This window comes from Staurois parvus, unplaced genomic scaffold (assembly GCF_062004578.1).
Source record: "Staurois parvus isolate SC_StPar_1 unplaced genomic scaffold, SC_StPar_1.0 ptg000081l, whole genome shotgun sequence".
Taxonomy (NCBI): Eukaryota; Metazoa; Chordata; class Amphibia; order Anura; family Ranidae; genus Staurois; species Staurois parvus.
The window spans coordinates 4,437,303-4,457,647 of NW_028317877.1; the positions used below are offsets into that span (position 1 = coordinate 4,437,303).

A 20,345-nucleotide genomic window follows, 5' to 3' on the forward strand; every position below is an offset into this window, starting at 1 on the left:
CTTGCCCAAACTCAAAAAGGTCTATGAAAAAGGTACCAGGGGCATCTCATGGGCCCACTACTGACCCCGGGCAGTGCCCGAGTTTCCAAATGGTCAGTCCGCCCCTGCAATCTGACCTCATTAAAATTGTGAGGCGTATTGTCGTATTGTGCTGGCAGCTTTATCGAACACAATAAAATCCTGACGTAGGTTATAATCCCTCTATACTATATTCAAAACTAGAAAAAAAATGGCTGGAGTTATACTTCAAACATGGTAAAACAAACCAGGCTGAAGGTTTTTCCCTGTATTGGAGATTGGGTAACTGCTTTATTTTTATATACTTTGAATATCTGAGCTTTGGTCCTGTTTCACAAGTCTCAAGAACAGTAAAGAAAACATTAATACAGGAACTCAGTGTAAGTGGTGTAGGAGATGCGAAAAGCACCAAATGAAAAAATAAACAGGAAATTCTGAAATTTCCTAAAATAGTGCTATGTCCTGTGATAAATGTAGAACTATTTCCTGTCACCAAGGTCATTGAAACAAATATTTGAACAATAGTTTTGAACACTATGGTAAAGGTTCCAATTAGTTATGTAGTTTATAAAAAGTTATACTTTAATTACACTATTATAAAAGCTTTTCACCTTATATTATGCCCCTACTTCACCACACAGTAATGAAAATGATTAAAGTATTGACTAACATACTTCTATCATATTGCCTTTCCTCTGCCACCCATCACATCTAGAAAACACAGCTCTGCAGTTGCTCAATAAATGAATTGAATTTCCAGTTTAAATCAGCTCAATGAATTCAATATACATCAATGTATGCACTGATCACATGTAAACACACGTATATTGACATGCTGCTTTGCATTTTAACATGTGCTGCATTGTGCCGTAAAAGTTTGTTTTTTGTTTTTCTAACTTCACTAATCTTTATTTGTAAAGGAAACTTCACCAGACTGTTTGGATGCTTGTGTTTATGTGTGATGCAGCATGCTTGGAATCACTTACAAGTGTTGCGCTAAAAAAAAGAAGTAGGGCCTGTTCTAGCAACACAACAGTGTGAACTGTTCCTGCTGAAATACATTACTTTTACAATGTACAGTCATGGTCAAAAATATTGGCACCCCTGCATTTCTGTCAGATGATGCATCACTTCACTAAGAAAATTGTTGCAATTACAAATGTTGCGGCATTCTCATGTTTATTTCTTTTGTTTGTATTGGTATGACACAAAAAAGTGGAGGAGCAAAAAGCCAAATCTGACACATTCCACGCAAAAACCCCAATAATGGACTGGACAAAATTATTGGCAGCTTCCCAAAGTTGTAAGAAATAATTGCATTCCAATTTTGTGATGCTCCTATAATTTTAATTAAACTCACCTGTATCAATTAACAGGTGCTGGCAATATAGAAATCACTTGTATGTGAACTGGTAGTGAATAGATAGGCGCTGGCTGTACTTAATTGTAGATAGGTGCTTGTACTTAATAAAATATAAATTCTCCCTATAGACCCAATAGGATAACTAAATAGCGGTTATTTGTGAATGAATACCAATAAATGGATATTAAGAAATTCACAGACCAAGCAATCCACAAAACAATAGGAACAATAACTAGCCCTCCTAGATTGTAAGCTCCAAGGAGCAGGGCCCTCCTATCCCTCTTGTATTGAACTTTATTGCTGCTGTATTGTATCCCGTTATATTGTTAAGCGCTGAGCAAACTGTTGGCGCTATATAAATCCTGTATAATAATAATAATAATAATATACTCCTATTTCCATAGAAAGTCCTTGTGCTTCCACCATGTGCTGAGTAAACTCTAAGTGTAACAGTCCTTCTTAAAACTCAATATTGGTGACATAAAAATCTATTTATCCACACCTCGGTGCAAATGTAAACGAATGGCCCCACTGTAATGGGGTCATATAGGTCTGGTGAGTGAACCATTCGTTTGCCTTTGCACCAAGGTGTGGACACATGGATTTTTATGTCACCAATATTTTAATGTCACAGCTGGGTGCCCACTGTGCATGCGCGAAAAGCGCTGCGCTTTGTGAATGGCCCCGTAGTCTTCTGGGACCTGTCACATGTCCCAGAAGACTACAGGGAGGGCAACTTCTGCTATTGATCGCCGTACCTGTCAAATTCGGGTACCCCCCCCCCCGCTCCCCAAAGGTACCAATCCATAATGGGGAGTGGGGGACAAAGGCTTAAAGCGGACTTTCCTTTTTGGGTAAACTCTGCTTTAAGCTTTGCTGTAAAATAGCTGAATTCATAATTGCATGTTTTCATGTTACAAGGGTATATATAGAAATTTAACAGGTAAAGTTAGGACAGCGGTACCTTTATATATTATCAAAATACACCTTATGCTAATCTGCTGCTGCTTAACCTCCAACGGAGAACCACAAACTCCTCTGGTGATTTCATCCTGTCTCCACAACTTTGTACACATAGGCTTGAATGGACCCTATACTGAGACTTGGTAAATGGCTCCATTATAGCTTATAAGGGTGTGCAGGCATGGCCAGTGCCAAACAGATTTCCACTGGAAGCTATTTAACTGCCTCCCGCCTATAGACAAACGATGGCCAAGCGGGAGTGCTACTGTCCTGGGTGGACGTCATACGACGTCCTCTCAGGATCACGCTTCGAGTGTGCCCTCTGTGTCCACTGGAAGAAGCCACGAAGGTGGACCAAAGGTAAATAAGCGGCTGTAGGAGGGGTGGGGAGGTGATCACTGGAGTGTAGGGGGCAGGCATACAGGTAGATTTAGATAGTATTAAAAAGCTGCCCTTTAACGCAAAACTAAACTTTTATTTTTCTTCATGCAACCCCTGTAATATAGCTAGGAAAAAACGTGCATATGTAAACAAAGTAGCAAAATATTCTTCCCTGAGGAGTACATTATACATATAGGATACATTATATTGTGTATTAAATCTAAAAAATAGCAATTACACTTCTATCATGTCCAGTTCAGGAGCTTCTGGTTCCATTGTGGAAAATATCATACTGCCAACCAGTTCATCCTTTTCTGCTTTCCTCTTGCCAGTCTTCCATTCCTATCAAAAGAAGGAAATACACAAATAATAGGTTAAACACAGGCCAAATACTTGAATGACATTTTCATGGGTGCATCAGAGCTTTAAGTGCATGCAAGCTAAGTAATGTGCAAACGTAACATTTACAGCTATTTATCATCTCTCAAAGAAATCACGATACTCCCTGCAATGGCTTAATCTGCTTTTTTCTTTATTAGAACAAAGCTGTCTTTGTGCTCGAGTACTATTCAGATTTGTATGTACATACTGGACTAAGACAAAAGCTTATAGAAAAATATATAAATCTTTGAGCAGTTCTTGGCTATAGTCACAAATGTGTGACACAGATCAGCCTCCTGCTGCCTTTCACTGTGTCTTGCTAACAAAGTAAAAATGATGCAGACTGATCACTACGGGAGAATAGACTGAACCAATGCTTCTTCCCGCCTACAGCAGAATAAAGCAGAACTTCACCAAAGAGGGGAAGTTCTGCGCTTCCTCCTCCTACCCCCTTTTCTCTGCCATAGCTGGAACATATTTTTTTTTGGGAGGGAGCGGATACCTGTCAAAGCCAGTTTCGCTTGGATCACTGAGGCCTACATTCTCCTCTCCCTCTCCTTGCCCACAACCTTCTGGGAACATCACAGGCCCCAAGGTGCTGCAGGTCCAATCACAAAGAGCAGCACATCTCACACATGCACAACCAACTGTGAAGCCAGAAGAAGTCACAGCCAGCTGCCCACAGTTAACATGCTGGCGCCAGGGAACAGGGAAACAGGTGAGTGCCTGCTTATTAAAAGTTGGCAGCTACAGTTTATGTAGCTACCGACTTTTAGTTTTTGCAGAATTAATAGTAGAACCGCTTTAACCACTTCAAGTCCAGACACTTGCACCCCCTTCCAGTCCAGGCCAATTTTTAGCATGGTTACAAGTTGAATGACAATCGCGCAATCATGCAACACTGTACCCAAATGAAATTTTTTGCATTTTTTTGAGACAGATAAAACTTTCTTTCGGTGGCATTTATTCACCACTGAGATTATTTTTTTTTGCTATATAAATGAAAAAAGATCAAACATTTTGAAAAAAAAAAAAGTGTTTTTTCTTGTACAATTGCAAATAAATAATCTATCTTCATAAATCTTGGCCAAAATGTATTCAGCTACCTTTTTGGTAAAAAAAATAACCCTAATCAGTTTATAGAAAAATAATTATAATTTTCCAAAATCTCTTTTACTTTTTGTTTTGATATTATTTATGATTTTGCTGTGTTTTTTTTTTTTTTTTTTTTAACATAGAGTCACCCTAGCAGTAGTGTCACCATAGTAGTGACACTGTACTACTTGTGGGAGGTGCTGAAGACTTTCTTTTTTTTTTTTTACACGGATTGCTTTTACACCCATAAAGGCTGTAAAAACAATACTGTGAGACCTGTGATTGGTCACAGCTTATCACATGGTACAAGGCTATTGTGAATGGCCTTCTACCATGTGACCTCTGTAATCATTCACATAATTCACAAGTAGTAAACAAAGATGTCAGGAAGTGACATCTTGTTTACTACTGTTCATGTGATCACTGATTGGCCAATCACTTATCACATGAATCGGGACCTCACACAGTGGTCCTGTACAGCGATCTGTGTTCCATCGGACACAGCGGTCACAAATTGCAGCGCTGTGCACTCCCAGATAGCGCGCACAGGCAATAGATGTGGGGGGACATTTAGAAACGTCCCCCCACATCGGCAATGCTCCCATCTGGCCATTTATCGGCGTGGGCCAGACGGGAAGAGGTTAATGACGTCATTTCAGCCTAGGCAAAACTCAAAAATACTTATTAATGATAAAAAGTAAAGCTTTTTTATTCATGCAGATTTAGGCTGGTCATACATTATACAATTTTCCTTTAGATTTACCAACACAATATAATGTGTGGTCCAATCTAAACACTTCCCATTTGTATGCAATCAGACAGGCCCTTACACTACACAGTTGAAGGTAAATCTAAAGGAAATTGAATAAGAAAATTGTGTAATGTATAAGCCATAATACTGTCACAATACGGTCACTTTTTCTGAACTTAGAACCAGTATTAAGCTGGTCATAGATGGGTCGAATCCCTGCTGAATTGGCTGAGTTTTGAACCATGTTTGGGCAGGTTGAATGTACCCAAGTTGTTCGATCGATCAACTTGGGTAAAACCAGCCTGTTGGCTATTATAGTCGCTAGCAGTAATCACTATTCTCCTGACGGGGACGACCCTCATTGGGAGAGCACAATGGCTCCATAGGAGCCATCAGTGTCCATGGGGGCAGTCGAGCGATTTTCTTTCCTGCAACCATGAAAATCATTTCATCTATGGCCTGCTTTACTTTGTTCTCATTATACACGCTACTGGAAAAAAAAAAAGCTTATAATACACAAACAACATGAAATATACAAATGAAAGTAACCTCCTCTAAAGAAGCCTTTTTCAACCAGGGTACCTTAAAGGTTTCTTCAGGGGTGCCTTGGCAAAATGCCTAAAAATTGCATACAAGTCAGCAGTGGATCAAGCCTGCCTTTCCTGCCTTTTAGTTACACAAAGCCACAGATTTTCATTATGCACCAATACAACATTGTAGCGGCCAGCGTCCCAACAACCAATGACATAATCGCTGATAAAGAGACTGTGTGGTGCCTGTACAGCATCCTTGTTTGCCCTTCCCCTCTCCACCAGCACTGGGGTCACAGTAGCTGAGTGAGGGAGAGAAACTGATGTAGAAGAGAAAACAACAGAATACTAGTCAGTACCAGTGTGCAAAGGTGTGTTTGCTTTGAAGAATAAATCACCTTCAGTGTTAGGTGTCCTGTGTGTGTGGATGTTGCTGCAATATGTACAACTATTAGTTACATTTTAGAATTAGGGTGCCTTGAGGCACTTTAGAATTGGGGTGCATTTTAGAATGGGGATTTTTCAGTCAAAGCACCCTTTAAAATTCTGCACAAAGGTTGAGAAACACTGCTTTAGAGAATTGGCAAGATGTATTTGCAAAGACTGCTTTTGTATTCCAGCTCCCTCTTCTCCCAACCCAGTGCATGCAGCCACACAATTATGTTCAGCAATCTTTGATACATGTGACTGTTAGTCATGTTGTTCCCACTCAACACTCTCTAGGCAACAGTAGAGTGGCTCCGGCTTTGTATGCATTCCTAAAAAAAACCATGTGCACTGTGCAAGCATGGGATCTCATATAAAAAAGAGCAGATGTGATGTTGTCTTCTCACACCACAAATTTAGGATTACTCAGCAAAATTGGTAATCTGCCAGCATAACAGTTAAAACTTAGAAGTGTACCTATGTTAATAATAAAATAACTAGTAATATCTCTCTCTCTCTCTCTCTCTATATATATATATATATATATATATATATATATATACATACACATATGCATACACACACGCACAGTATATATGTACTGCATGTGCGTGTATGTAACATACAGTATCTCACAGATGTGAGCATTTTATTATATCTTTTCATGTGACAAAACTGAAGAAATAAAATTTTGCTACAATGTAAAGTAGTGAGTGTACAGCTTGTATAACAGTGTAAATTTGCTGCCCCCTCAAAATAACTCAACACACAGCCATTAATGTCTAAACCGCTGGCAACAAAAGTGAGTACACCCATAAGAGGCAATGTCCAAATTGGGCCCAATTAGCCATTTTCCCTCCCCAGTGTCATGTGACTCGTTAGTGTTACAAGGTCTCAGGTGTGAATGGGGAGCAGGTGTGTTAAATTTGGTGTTATTGCTCTCACTCTCTCATACTGGTCACTGGAAGTTCAACATGGCATCTCATGGCAAAGAACTCTCTGAGGATCTGAAAAAAAGAATTGTTGCTCTACATAAAGATGGCCTAGGCTATAAGAAGATTGCCAAGACCCTGAAACTGAGCTGCAGCATGGGTGGCCAAGACCATACAGCGGTTTAACTGGACAGGTTCCACTCAGAACAGGCCTCGCCATGGTTGACCAAGGAAGTTGAGTGCACATGCTCAGCGTCATATCCAGAGGTTGTCTTTGGGAAATAGATGTATGAGTGCTGCCAGCATTGCTGCATGTTGAAGGGGTGGGGGGTCAGTCTGTCAGCGGTCAGACCATACGCCACACACTGCATCAAATTGGTCTGTGTGGCTGTCATTCCAGGAGGAAATATCTTCTAAAGATGATGCACAAGAAAGCCCGCAAACAGTTTGCTGAAGACAAGCAGGCTAAGGACATGGATTACTGGAACCATGTCCTGTGGTCTGATGAGACCAAGATAAACTTATTTGGTTCAGATGGTGTCAAGCGTGTGTGGCGGCAACCAGGTGAGGAGTACAAAGACAAGTGTGTCTTGTCTACAGTCCAGCATGGTGGTGCGAGTGTCATGGTCTGGGGCTGCATGACTTCTGCCGGCATTGGGGAGCTACAGTTCATTGAGGGAACCATGAATGCCAACATGTACTGTGACATACTGAAGCAGAGCATGATCCCCTCCCTTCCGAGACTGGGCTGCAGGGCAGTATTCCAACATGATAATGACCCCAAACACACCTTCAAGATAACCACTGCCTTGCTAAAAAAGCTGAGGGTAAAGGTGATGGACTGGCCAAGCATATCTCCAGACCTGAACCCTATTGAACATCCGTGGAGCATTCTCAAATGGAAGGTGGAAGAGCGCAAGGTGTCTAACATCCACGAGCTCCGTGATGTCGTCATGGAAGAGGACTCCACTGGCAACCTATGAAGCTCTGGTGAACTCCATGCCCAAGGGGGTTAAGGCAGTGCTGGAAAATAATGGTGGCCACACAAAATATCGACACTTTGGTCCCAATTTGGACATTTTCACTTAGGGGTGTACTCACTTTTGTTGCCAGCGGTTTAGACATTAATGGCTCTGTGTTGAGTTATTTTGAGGGGACAGCAAATTTACACTGTTATACAAGCTGTACACTCACTACTTTACATTGTAGCAAAGTGTCATTTCTTCAGTGTTGTCACATAAAACGATATAATAAAATATTTACAAAAATGTGTGCGGTGTACTCACTTCTGTGAAATACTGTGTGTGTATATATATATATATATATATATATATATATATATATATATATATATATATATATATATATACACATACACACACACACACACACAGTCAGGTCCATAAATATTGGGACATCGACACAATTCTAACATTTTTGGCTATATACACCAGCACAATGGATTTGAAATGAAATGAACAAGATGTGCTTTAACTGCAGACTGTCAGCTTTAATTTGAGGGTATTTACATCCAAATCAGGTGAACGGTGTAGGAATCACAACAGTTTGCATATGTGCCTCCCACTTGTTAAGGGACCAAAAGTAATGGGACAATTGGCTTCTCAGCTGTTCCATGGCCTGGTGTGTGTTATTCCCTCATTATCCCAATTACAATGAGCAGATAAAAGGTCCAGAGTTCATTTCAAGTGTGCGATTTGCATTTGTAATCTGTTGCTGTCAACTCTCAAGATGAGATCCAAAGAGCTGCCACTATTGGTGAAGCAAGCCATTATTAGGCTGAAAAAACAAAAACAAACCCATCAGATAGCAAAAACATTAGGCGTGGCCAAAACAACTGTTTGGAACATTCTTTAAAAGAAGGAACACACCGGTGAGCTCAGCAACACCAAAAGACCCGGAAGACCACGGAAAACAACTGTGGTGAATGACCGAAGAATTCTTTCCCTGGTGAAGAAAACACCCTTCACAACAGTTGGCCATATCAAGAACACTCTCCAGGAGGTAAGTGTACACCGCGTTCCAAATTATTGTGCAAATTCTATTTAAGTGTCACAAAGATTAAATATTTTGTTTTTCAGTTTAACTCATGGATGGCATTGTGTGTCAGGGCTCTTTTGAACACTGAAAACAATCTCGGACACCTGTGATAATTAGATTGGCCAGTGAGCCCAATTTAAGGGAAAACTACTAAAGCAGGGTGTTCCACATTATTAACTAGTTGCCGACCGCAGATAGCCGAATGACGGCTGCACTGCGGCCGGTCAGTTCTGAGTGGACGTCATATGACGTCCTCCCAGAACGCACTCTCCTGTGCGCCCCAGGGGGCGCGCACCCGGCGATCTCCGTGATCGCTGTGTCCTACGGACACAGCTGATCACGTGATGTGGTAAAAGGCCAATCACAGCGGCCTTTTACCACGTGATCAGCGGTGTCCAATGACACGCTGATCAGAGGGAAATGCAAGTGCCGGTTCTCAGCTGCACTTTCCTCACGCTGTCAGATCGTGAGGAAAGTACTGCCGAGAACCGGCAGTTGTCAGAGCGGGGATCGGCACCGATCATCAGGGCACTGATGATCAGTGCCCTGATGATCGGTGCCCAGCAGTGCCACCCGCAAGTTCCGCCCACTAGCTCCGTCCACCTGTGCCCAGCAGTGCACCCACCTGTGCCACTCTGCAGTGTCACACACCTGTGCCCAGAAGTGCCACCTATCAGTGCACATCAGTGCTGCCTCATCAACGCACATCAGTGAAGGAGAAAAAATACCTGTTTGAAAAATTTTATAATAGAAACAAAGAAACTTTTTTTTTTCAAATTTTTTGCACTTTTTTTATTTATAGCGCAAAAAGTAAATCGCCCAGTGGCGATTAAATACCACCAAAAGAAAGCTCTATTTGTGAGAAAAAATGATCAAAATTTCATATGGGTACAATGTTGCATGACCGCACAATTGTCAAAGTGCGGCAGCGCTGAAAGCTGAAAATTGGCCTGGTAAATAAGGGGGTATAAGTGCCTGGTAGGCAAGTGGTTAAGCAGAGCACCATTTTCAAGCAATATGAGGAAGAAAAAGGATCTCCCTGCTGCCAAAAAGAGTGAAATCGTTCAATGCCTTGGACGAGCTATGAAAACATTAGATATTTCACGAAAACGTAAGCGTGATCATCGCACTATTAAGAGATTTGCAGCTGATTCAGAGCACAGACGAGTTTGTGCAGATAAAGGCACATTGAGGAAGATTTCTGCCAGATCCATGCATTGTATCAAGAGAGCAGCTGCTAAAATACCATTACATAGCAGCAAACAGATATTTGAAGCTGCTGGTGCCTCTGGAGTCCCACGGACATCAAGGTGTAGAGTCCTCCGGAGTCTTGCAACTGTGCATAAACCTTCTATTCGGCCACCACTAACCAATGCTCACAAGCAGAAACGGCTGCATTGGGCAGAAAAATACATGAAGACTAATTTTCAAACAGTCCTATTCACTGATGAGTGCCGTACAACTCTGGATGGTCCAGATGGATAGAGTAGTGGATGGTTGGTGGATGGCCACCCTGTTCCAACAAGGCTGCGACGTCAGCAAGGCAGTGGTGGAGTCATGTTTTGGGCCAGAATCATAGGAACAGAGCTGGTGGGTCCCCGAAGGTGTAAAGATGACCTCTGCAAAGTATGTAGAGTTTATGACTGACCACTTTCTTCCCTGGTACAGAAGGAAGAACTATGCTTTCCGTAAAAATCATCTTCATGCATGACAATGCACCATCTCATGCTGCAAAGAATACCTCTGCATCAATGGCTGTTATGGGGATAAAAAGAGAGAAAGTCATGGTGTGGCCTCCATCCTCCCCTGACCTCAATCCTATTGAGAACCTTTGGAGCATCCTCAAGCAAAAGATCTATGAGGGTGGGAGGCAGTTTACATCCAAACAGCAGCTCTGGGAGGCTATTCTGACATCTTGCAAACAAATCCAAGCAGAAACTGTCCAAAAACTCACAAGTTCAATGGATAATGGATGCAAGACTTGTGAAGCTGCTGTCAAATAAGGGGTCTATGTTACAATGTAACGTGACCTGTTAAATGTTTAAAAAGTTAAAATGTTGTTAAAAGTTTGATTGAAATAGCTTTTGATTACAGTAAATACAATTTGCATAATAATTTGGAACACGGTATATGTGTATCAAAGTCAACAATCAAGAGAAGACATCACCAGAGTGAATACAGAGGGTTCACCACAAGATGTAAACCACTGGTGAGCCTCAAAAACAGGAAGGCCAGATTAGAGTTTGCCAAACGACATCTAAAAAAGCCTTCACAGTTCTGGAACAACATCCTATGGACAGATGAGACCAAGATCAACTTGTACCAGAGTGATGGGAAGAGAAGAGTATGGAGAAGGAAAGGAACTGCTCATGATCCTAAGCATACCACCTCATCAGTGAAGCATGGTGGTGGTAGTGTCATGGCGTGGGGGGCATGTATGGCTGCCAATGGAACTGCTTCTCTTGTATTTATTGATGATGTGACTGCTGACAAAAGCAGCAGGATGAATTCTGAAGTGTTTAGGGCAATATTATCTGCTCCTTTTCAGCCAAATGCTTCAGAACTCATTGGACGCCGCTTCACAGTGCAGATGGACAATGACCCAAAACATACTGCAAAAGCAACCAAAGAGTTTTTTAAGGGAAAGAAGTGGAATATTATGCAATGGCCATGTCAATCACCTGACCTGAATCCGATTGAGCATGCATTTCACTTGCTGCAGACAAAACTAAAAGGAAAATGCCCCAAGAACAAGCAGGAACTGAAGACAGTTGCAGTAGAGGCCTGGCAGAGCATCACCAGGGATGAAACCCAGCGTCTGGTGATGTCTATGCATTCCAGACTTTAGGCTGTAATTGACTGCAAAGGATTTGCAACCAAGTATTAAAAAGTGAAAGTTTGATGATTATTATTCTGTCCCATTACTTTTGGTTCCTTAACAAGTGGGAAGCACATATGCAAAATGTTGTACTTCCTACACCGTTCACCTGATTTGGATGTAAATACCCTCAAATTAAAGCTGACAGTCTCCTGCTAAAGCACATCTTGTTAGTTTCATTTCAAATCCATTGTGGTGGTGTATAGAGCCAAAAAATTTAGAATTGTGTCGATGTCCCAATATTTATGGACCTGATTGTATATATGTATATATATATATATATATATATATATATATATATGTGACAGACCCTTTTTAATATCAGTCATGCACACCTTTCTGGAAAGAAATCATGCTAGATACAGTATGTACATTTTATAAAGACAAGAAAACCTACTGAGCTAACAAAAGTGTAGAGACAAACCAGCTGTGAACCATCCGCAAGTCAAGGACTGCTAAAACTGCTGACATAACAAACAGTCCGCCATCTGTGTTTGTGCTGCTTTAGGTATTATTGAACAGATTTACTGAAACCTAAACAGGTTCTACTTTTACACAAAGGGCAGTCCATCGCTAATAAAAAGGGTGATTGTTAATGGAATTATCGTCATCCGTGGCCCTCCTGCTAATATTTGAAGGTCACATCCCATAGATCATTTATTTTAACCACATGAACTGCTTAGCACTTTATGGTTGAATTTCCCAGAGTTGTGACCCAGAGAACGGATTTATCCCTGCCAGGACACTATGGAACAAAGGAAATAACTGAAGTTTTTACTGCCCATTCAAAAGATATCTTGGTTAATGATGTCACTTGATTAAAAATATTATAGCGGAGCTCCACCACCTAAAATGGGAAGCTCTGCTTTAAAGACTCATCCCCTGCTCCCCATTAAGGACTGGCACCTTTGGGGAGAGTGGGGAGCGGGTACCTGAAATTGTCAATCACAGTCGGTCAGCCAAAATGAGGAAAGAGAAGGGGCGAGGCCAAGCTGCGGCTCCGTGTGTGAATGGACACAAGGAGCAGCGGGAGCCCCCATAGCAAGCTGCTGATTGCTATTGGGGCACCCGACAGAAAGGAGGAGCCAGGAGAGCCTCAGGGTACCCAAGAAGAGGAGGCTGCTCTGTGCAAAACCATTATAGTATGTTTGTTATTTAAAAAAAAAAAAATTAACCTTTAGTATTGCTTTAACCATTTCAATACCGTGCAATTTTACACCTTCCTGCCCAGGCCATTTTTCATGTTTCAGCGCTCTCACACTTTGAATGACAATTGCGTGGTCATACAACAAACTAAAATTTTATCATTTTCATCACACACCTAGAGCTTTCTTTTGGCGGTATTTAATCACCGCTGGGGTTTTTATTTTTTGCTAAATTAACAAAAAAAGACCAAAATTTTGAAAAAAAACACATTTTTCTTTGTTTCTGTTATAAAAGTTTACAAATAAATAATTGTTCTTCATAAATTTAGGCTGAGATGTATTCTGCTACATGTCTTTGGTGAAAATAACCCAAATTAGGATGTATTATTTAGTTTGTAGGAAAGTTATAGAGTTCACAAACTATGGTATAGATCTGAAAATTGATCAATCCTGAAGTACTGACAGCCAATCTAATTTCTTGAGGTCCAAGAATGTCAGAATAGTACAGATATCCCCAAATGACCCCTTTTTGCAGAGTAGACAGTCCGACGTACTTCATAAGAGGCATGGCGAGTATTTTGAAGTTGTATTTTTTTGTCATAATTTTTCGGAAAATGAAAAAATTAAAAAAATTATTTTCACTATTTTTTTTTTTTACATACTGTCACCAGTGCAGTACAGCGTCATCATATAACTGGCATGGCGGTGAACAGGGACACTGACTGGTGACAGTATGAAAAAAAAAATATATATATATTTTTTTTTAAAATTTTTTTTTATTTTTTCATTATTTTTAATTTTTTATTACATTTTTTTTTATTTTTTTTTATATTTTTTTTTCATATTTTACTATGACCAAAGTAGTACAATGTTACCATAGTAACATTGTACTACTTTGGGGAAGTGATCAGTATTTTTTTTTTTTTTACACAATTTGCTTATAGCAAAGAACTACTTTGCTATAAGCGAGCATTTACCTGAATGAAATCGATTCATTCAGCCTTTTTTTTTTTTGTGCTTAGCTGTGATTTGGCCACAGCTAATCACATGACATGTATACAATGGATGGCATGAATGAAGCCATCCATTGTATACAACTGTCATGTGACCTGGTGGGATTGGTCACAGCAGGTCACATGGTACCAGCAACGAGAGCCGGTACTCAGATCTGTCATCGGCCGTGTCCGAGGTGCACGGCCAGTGACAGATCGCGCTGCTGCGCCGCTCTGCAGTAGCGCAAACTGCGCATGTTCGGGAGCATGCCAAATGGCGTGCACCCGGAATGCAGCAACACATTTGAAGCCGCCAAACGGCCATTGGCTGGGCGGCTAATGGTTAAGCACCTAATACTAGAAGAGTGAAACACAGATATGCAGTTATTGGATACCTTTTCATCTCGAAAATTAAGAAATTGCTGGAAAACATCACTCTCTGATATAACAGGATGGCGGCACATTCGAGACATCCATGCTTGTAATCTCTCCATACGCATCTTTATAAATTCTTCCTCAAAACGACCTTAATGAGAAAGAGAAAAGAGAAAAATGTCTATTAAACATGTACTTCCCTATGTATTAAAAAAAAGTGTGCAGGCTTAGGAAATGGTAGACTATTATAGGTGAACACATGTATAGTCAATATCAATTTCTTTTGTAGGTGAATAGGTGAAGTGTGCATTTGTGATAAGCATCAAGCACTATGACAGCTTGAGAGGAGAGCATGTAAAGACTCTTTCATGTCAGTTAAAGTGGTATTAAACCCAAAAGCAAAAATGTAATAAACTGCAGCTTACTTATCATTAGATGTGGTGGCTGCATTAGTCTCCTTTGCCCTTTCTTTCAGCTGGTGATCCAGCCAATACGTCTTATTTTTCAGCTTACTTTAACATACCAAGCTATCCAGACAAAGTAGTAATTAGAGGGTTAAGGTGATTGTATATAGGCATTTATTTCATGTTTTAAATAAACAATGGCTTTGCACAAAGCAGCCCAGATCCTCCTCTTCTCGGGTCCCCTGATGGCGCTCCCAGCCCCCCTCCCCTCCGTTGAATGCCCCCACAGAAAGCTGCTTGGTATGGGGGCACTTGTGCGTGCTCACTCCTGAGCCACTTCTGTGTGTCTAAAAAATACACCGTGCTGCTCGCACCCACCCCTTGCTGATTCCTCACTAGCTGTGATTGACAGCAGCAGGAGCCAATGGCTTCTGCTACTGTGTCTGAGCCAATGAAGAGAGAGAGCCAAGAGAGCCTCAGCTCTCATGCACATTGCTGAATCAAAATTGGGCTAAGGTATTTAAGAGGGGGGCCGCACACAGAAGGTTTTTTTTTACCTTAATGCCTTTAGAACCACTTTAAGACAAACCATTTACCACTGACAGGGGTGCTTACAATGGTCAGCCTTTATTCATTTACGTAAAACCTTTTGTATCTGCTTGTAAAGTGTTAGCTGGAGTTCAGGTTCAATTTGTTAGTTAAGTCCATGTAAGCTCCAGTTAAAACCTAAAAAAAAATTAAAAAAGTCAGCAGCTACAAAAACTTTAGCTGCTGACTTCTAAAAAAAACAGCCACTTACCTGTACACGATCCAGTGGTGTACTCACCCCAGCCAGTTTCACCGGCCGTCCTCGTTCCCTGGTGCAGGCATCTTAAGTGTGGGCACCCGGCTGTGACAGCTTGCGGCTTCACAGCTGGATGCCCACTGCGCATGAGCGAGTAGCGCTGCACCTTATGAACGGCCCGTAGTCTTCTGGGACTTGTCACGTGTCCCAGAAGACTACGGAGAGGGAGGGGGGAGGACAACGTCTGCTTCTGATCGCCTAGACGATCGCAGAACTGGGAGCGGGTACTTGTCAAAATATGGTACTTATCAAAATCTGGTATACTTTCCCCAAAGGTGCCAATTCATCACGGGGAGCGGGGAACCAGTACTTAAAGCATAACTTCCCCTTTTGGGTGGAGCTCCTCTTTAATATTGGCAACATCATTCTACATTCAATTTATTGTTTCTTTGGACATTAGTTTTATCATGTACAATGCGAAGATGCACAATCCCAACATTCCTACTATAGATAGCTGTATGCATAGGTGGATGTTGCAGTGACCGTTGGCTGGAACTGAGCAGAGTCAACAGAGAGAAATGTCACAGGCACACTAAGGATCTCAAATATGGGTCCAAAAAGGCTTTAATGAAGGTTTACATAGTTACAGCAAGGCAACGTTTCGGAGTCTCGCATGACCCCTTCATCAGGCATGTGACCTACATTCCCGATGAAGGGGTCCTGTGAGACTCCGAAATGTTGCCTTGCTGTAACTATGTAAACCTTCAGTAAAGCCATTTTGGACCCATATTGGAGATCCTTGGTGTGCCTGTGACATTTCTCTCTGTTATCATGTACAGTGTCACAATACTGGACCCCGTCATAGATTACAAGTGGCACTAATATTGATAAAATTGCATTATGCAGCATTAATCTTCTGTTTTACTGCTATCATCACTACTGAAATGGTATCCAGGATTAATGATGTTGAGTTACTGTTTATTAAATATGGAATGTTTAAAAGTGAACTTGACCCGGCCTATAATGTATCTAAATGCCACAATGAGGGTAAAGTGCTAGCCCCTTGTGCTGCCTACAAGTAATTGAGCTAGTCCTTAAAACTGATCCCAGTGGCCCAAAGGACTGGGGCCCAATAAGTGGAGATTAACACTTCATAACCCTGGGCGACTGTAGCAAGGATGTCCACACCAATTTAGCACCATCAGCATAAGTTGGTTAATTTGCCAGTAACTTTATGACTTAATTACCTAAATCATTCTCACATTTTTATTATACAAACTGACACAGGGACGAGTGTTAACACACAAATGTAATATATTACAGGTTACCAATCCCTTGATGTGGTGGCTGCATTATTTTTCCTTTTCTGTTTTCACCTGATGATCTGGCCAGTAACACACCTTCTGTATTAGCGTACACCCCACTCTGGATGAAGGAGCACAGTGGGCACAGCAGACAGCAGCATTGTTAATTTGAGGATTGGGGTGGCGTGTGTGCGTTAGACGGACTGGCAGATTTAGATATAGTAACAAATTGAAGCCAAACTCCAGCTCACACTATAGTTACAAAAGCAGTTACAACAGTTTTTTTTTCTTTTGGGAAAAAGGTTTTGCATGGATAAATAAATGCTGATCATTGTAAGCACCCTTGTCAGTGGTAAATGGCTTGTCTTGACACTCTTAATCGATACATTTGCAGGAGAGCTTATTCTGTGAAAAAAAACAGACTTACTGGCAAGATCCCCAGGTGAAAATAAAGGAAAGAAAGTCTAAAAAAAACTAATGCAGCCAGTACATCTAAAGATTGGCAAACTGCAATATAGTTTTGCTATTTGGGTCAACCTTTCCCCGCTGGAGGCACACTATAGGCGGCCTCTTGGTGGTCCCATGTAAACACTTTTCTGTAATGAGAGCGTGTGCCCTGTTCGCTCTCAGCACAGTGACTGGTGGGGACAGAAAAGCTTCCAATGCATAATTGTGATCGGGACCTTTCCAGTCATTTGACTGCTGCGACAGCCAAATCACAGGGGTCACATGACCCAAATGCCTGCCTCCACCTCCCAAAATTTAGAAGCTCTTAAAAGGCCGGGAGGTACAGCGGAAGGGGTTAAGGCAACTTTAAGACACAAGACAACTGAATTTGGCAGGTTTGTTTGTAAACAAACCCCTGTAATCCCCTGAAGTCCTGGTTCACACCGAATGAGACTTTGAAATCACGTTACTTCACTTGAAGTAGCGCAATTTTAAAGCTGCAGGTCAGTACGATTTCATGTGCAGCTCGTCTGACATCTGTGCGACTTCATGCAGAGATGTCTATGCAAGTCACACATGAAATTGCAATAAAATGGTGCAGGAACCTTTTTTTCCCCAAATCAGTGTGGCACTGCAAAGTCGGAGTTGAACTGATTTGAACGGTTCTATAGGAACAAACAGGGTGCGACTTGTCATGCGATTTGGAACTTTCAAATTGCATGACAAGTCACACTGGTGTGAACCAGGGCCAAATGCCTGTCATGGCGATCACATGATAGAAAAGGAAGAAAATTGATTCCAAAACTTGCTGAAGAACATTAATCTACATACATCACCCAGGATAGACTTACCCCCATTCCCTCTCTGTGCAAGACAGTCATATAGTAGTCAAAACCCAGAACTAGAATGGGAGTACAGGCTTTGGTATTTGAAATTTGAATACCATGAATGGGCCTTGACAACTGAAAATGGCGAAGCCTAAAAAACAAAATAATTTGTGCAAGACAATATCCTACAGGAAACCTTTGTCTGCCTTAAAAATTATATATGCATTACTTTATTATCTCAAGAAAAGATATTAATATTATTATTGTTGTTGAATAGGCCCATAGCAGAAATTTACAAATTGCTCTGGTCCATAGGCAGTGTACAGGTGTGAGAGCTGAAATGGTTATAGTAATATTCCAAGTCATAGGGGTTTATTTACTAAAACTGGAGCATGCAAGATCTGGTGCAGCTCTGCATAGAAACCAATCCGCTTCCAGGTTTTATTGTCAAAGCCTGATTGAACAAGTTGACATTAGAAGCTGATTGGCTACCATGCACAGCTGCACCAGATTCTGAGTGCACCAGTTTTAACAAATTTCCCCCATTATACACAAATTAGGTACAGGCTACATCAGGGGTGGGCAAACTTTTTGACTTGAGGGCCGCAATGGGTTCATATATTGGACCCGGGGGCCGGACCAAGAGTAGATGAATGATGTGTATGTGTCATCCATAGTAAGTATAGTAATATTCCCCCATAGTAAGCATAGTAATTAATCCCCCATATAGTAATTCATCCCCCATATAGTAATTCATCCCCCATAGTTATTCATCCCCCATAGTAATTCATCCCCCCTATAGTAATTCATCCCCCCTATAGTAATTCATCCCCCATATAGTAATTCATCCCCCATATAGTAATTCATCCCCCATATAGTAATTCATCCCCCATATAGGAATTCATCCCCCCTATAGGAATTCATCCCCCCTATAGTAATTCATCTCCCATAGTAATTCATCCCCCATAGTAATTCATCCCTCCTATAGTAATTCATCCCCCCTATAGTAATTCATCCCCCCTATAGTAATTCATCCCCCATAGTAATTCATCCCCCATAGTAATTCATCCCCCATATAGTAATTCATCCCCCATAGTAATTCATCCCCCATATAGTAATTCATCCCCCATATAGTAATTCACCCCCCATATAGTAATTCACCCCCCATATAGTAATTCATCCCCCATATAGTAATTCATCCCCCATATAGTAATTCATACCCCATATAGTAATTCATCCCCCATATAGTAATTCATCCCCCATAGTTATTAATCCCCCATATAGTAATTCATCCCCCATAGTAATTAATCCCCCATATAGTATTTCATCCCCCATAGTAATTCATCCCCCATAGTAATTCATCCCCCATATAGTAATTCATCCCCCATATAGTAATTCATCCCCCATATAGTAATTCATCCCCCATATAGTAATTCATCCCCCCTATAGTAATTCATCCCCCATATAGTAATTCATCCCCCCTATAGTAATTCATCCCCCCTATAGTAATTCATTCCCCATATTAATTCATCCCCCATATTAAGTCCCCCCGTGTCAATTCACTTACCTTTGCTCCGCGCGTTCCTCTCGCCGTGTTCCCGCGCAGTTCCGGTGTAGCATGAAAATCTGTCTCCTATGAGGATCTGTCCCCCTCGACGTATCTGCGCATGTGCCAGTTTCAGGCATTAGCAGCCGATCGGCGATCTCCGGCACATGCGCAGATACGTCGAGGGGGGCAGATCCTCATAGGAGACAGATTTTCATGCTACACCGGTCTTCAGGGCGGACTGTGAGAGGAGCCTAGCTCCCTTCACGTTCTCCGTGGGCCGGATTAAAAGGTCCGCCGGGCCGTAGTTTGCCCATTGCTGGGCTACATGCTAAAAAAAATAATAATAATAAATAATAACAATTTATTTATAAGACAGTCTTACTGACACGGTTAGCCATATCTAGAAAATGTTAACAGCTACAAATCAGCATTCCTGCAGATCGTTGCTCCCAGAGCCACTGCTTTTTAGCTGGTTTATAACATTACAAACATGGAGCTCTGGTGAGTTCATTCAATTTGTCTGGTGGTGGATTTGACACAGTGTGGTGGTGTTTAGAAACACGAATATTTATAAAGATAACAAGGAGAACTTATTATTGCACATTTATTTATGGACTTTTAAATATAGTGATATTGCATGATGGACACATTGGCACTCATATATTAGTGGTTATGGATATATGATACATATTTGATGAGATTTAAGATATAATTGTTTCATTGTTATATATTTCATATATTA

At 41.2% G+C, this 20,345-nt stretch overlaps 1 protein-coding gene across 2 annotated transcripts in view; it reads right to left on the reverse strand.

The window, feature by feature from the left end:
* SNX9 (sorting nexin 9) overlaps nucleotides 1-20,345 on the reverse strand; it is a 191,823-nt gene that overhangs the window by 39,177 nt on the left and 132,301 nt on the right. For both annotated transcript variants that reach the window (XM_089669737.1, XM_089669738.1), the window contains 2 exons: nucleotides 14,309-14,439; nucleotides 2,964-3,067 (listed from right to left, as the gene is read on the reverse strand). In XM_089669737.1, coding sequence (XP_089525863.1) covers nucleotides 2,964-3,067; nucleotides 14,309-14,439 — 235 coding nt within the window. The remainder of the gene's footprint in view (nucleotides 1-2,963; nucleotides 3,068-14,308; nucleotides 14,440-20,345) is intronic.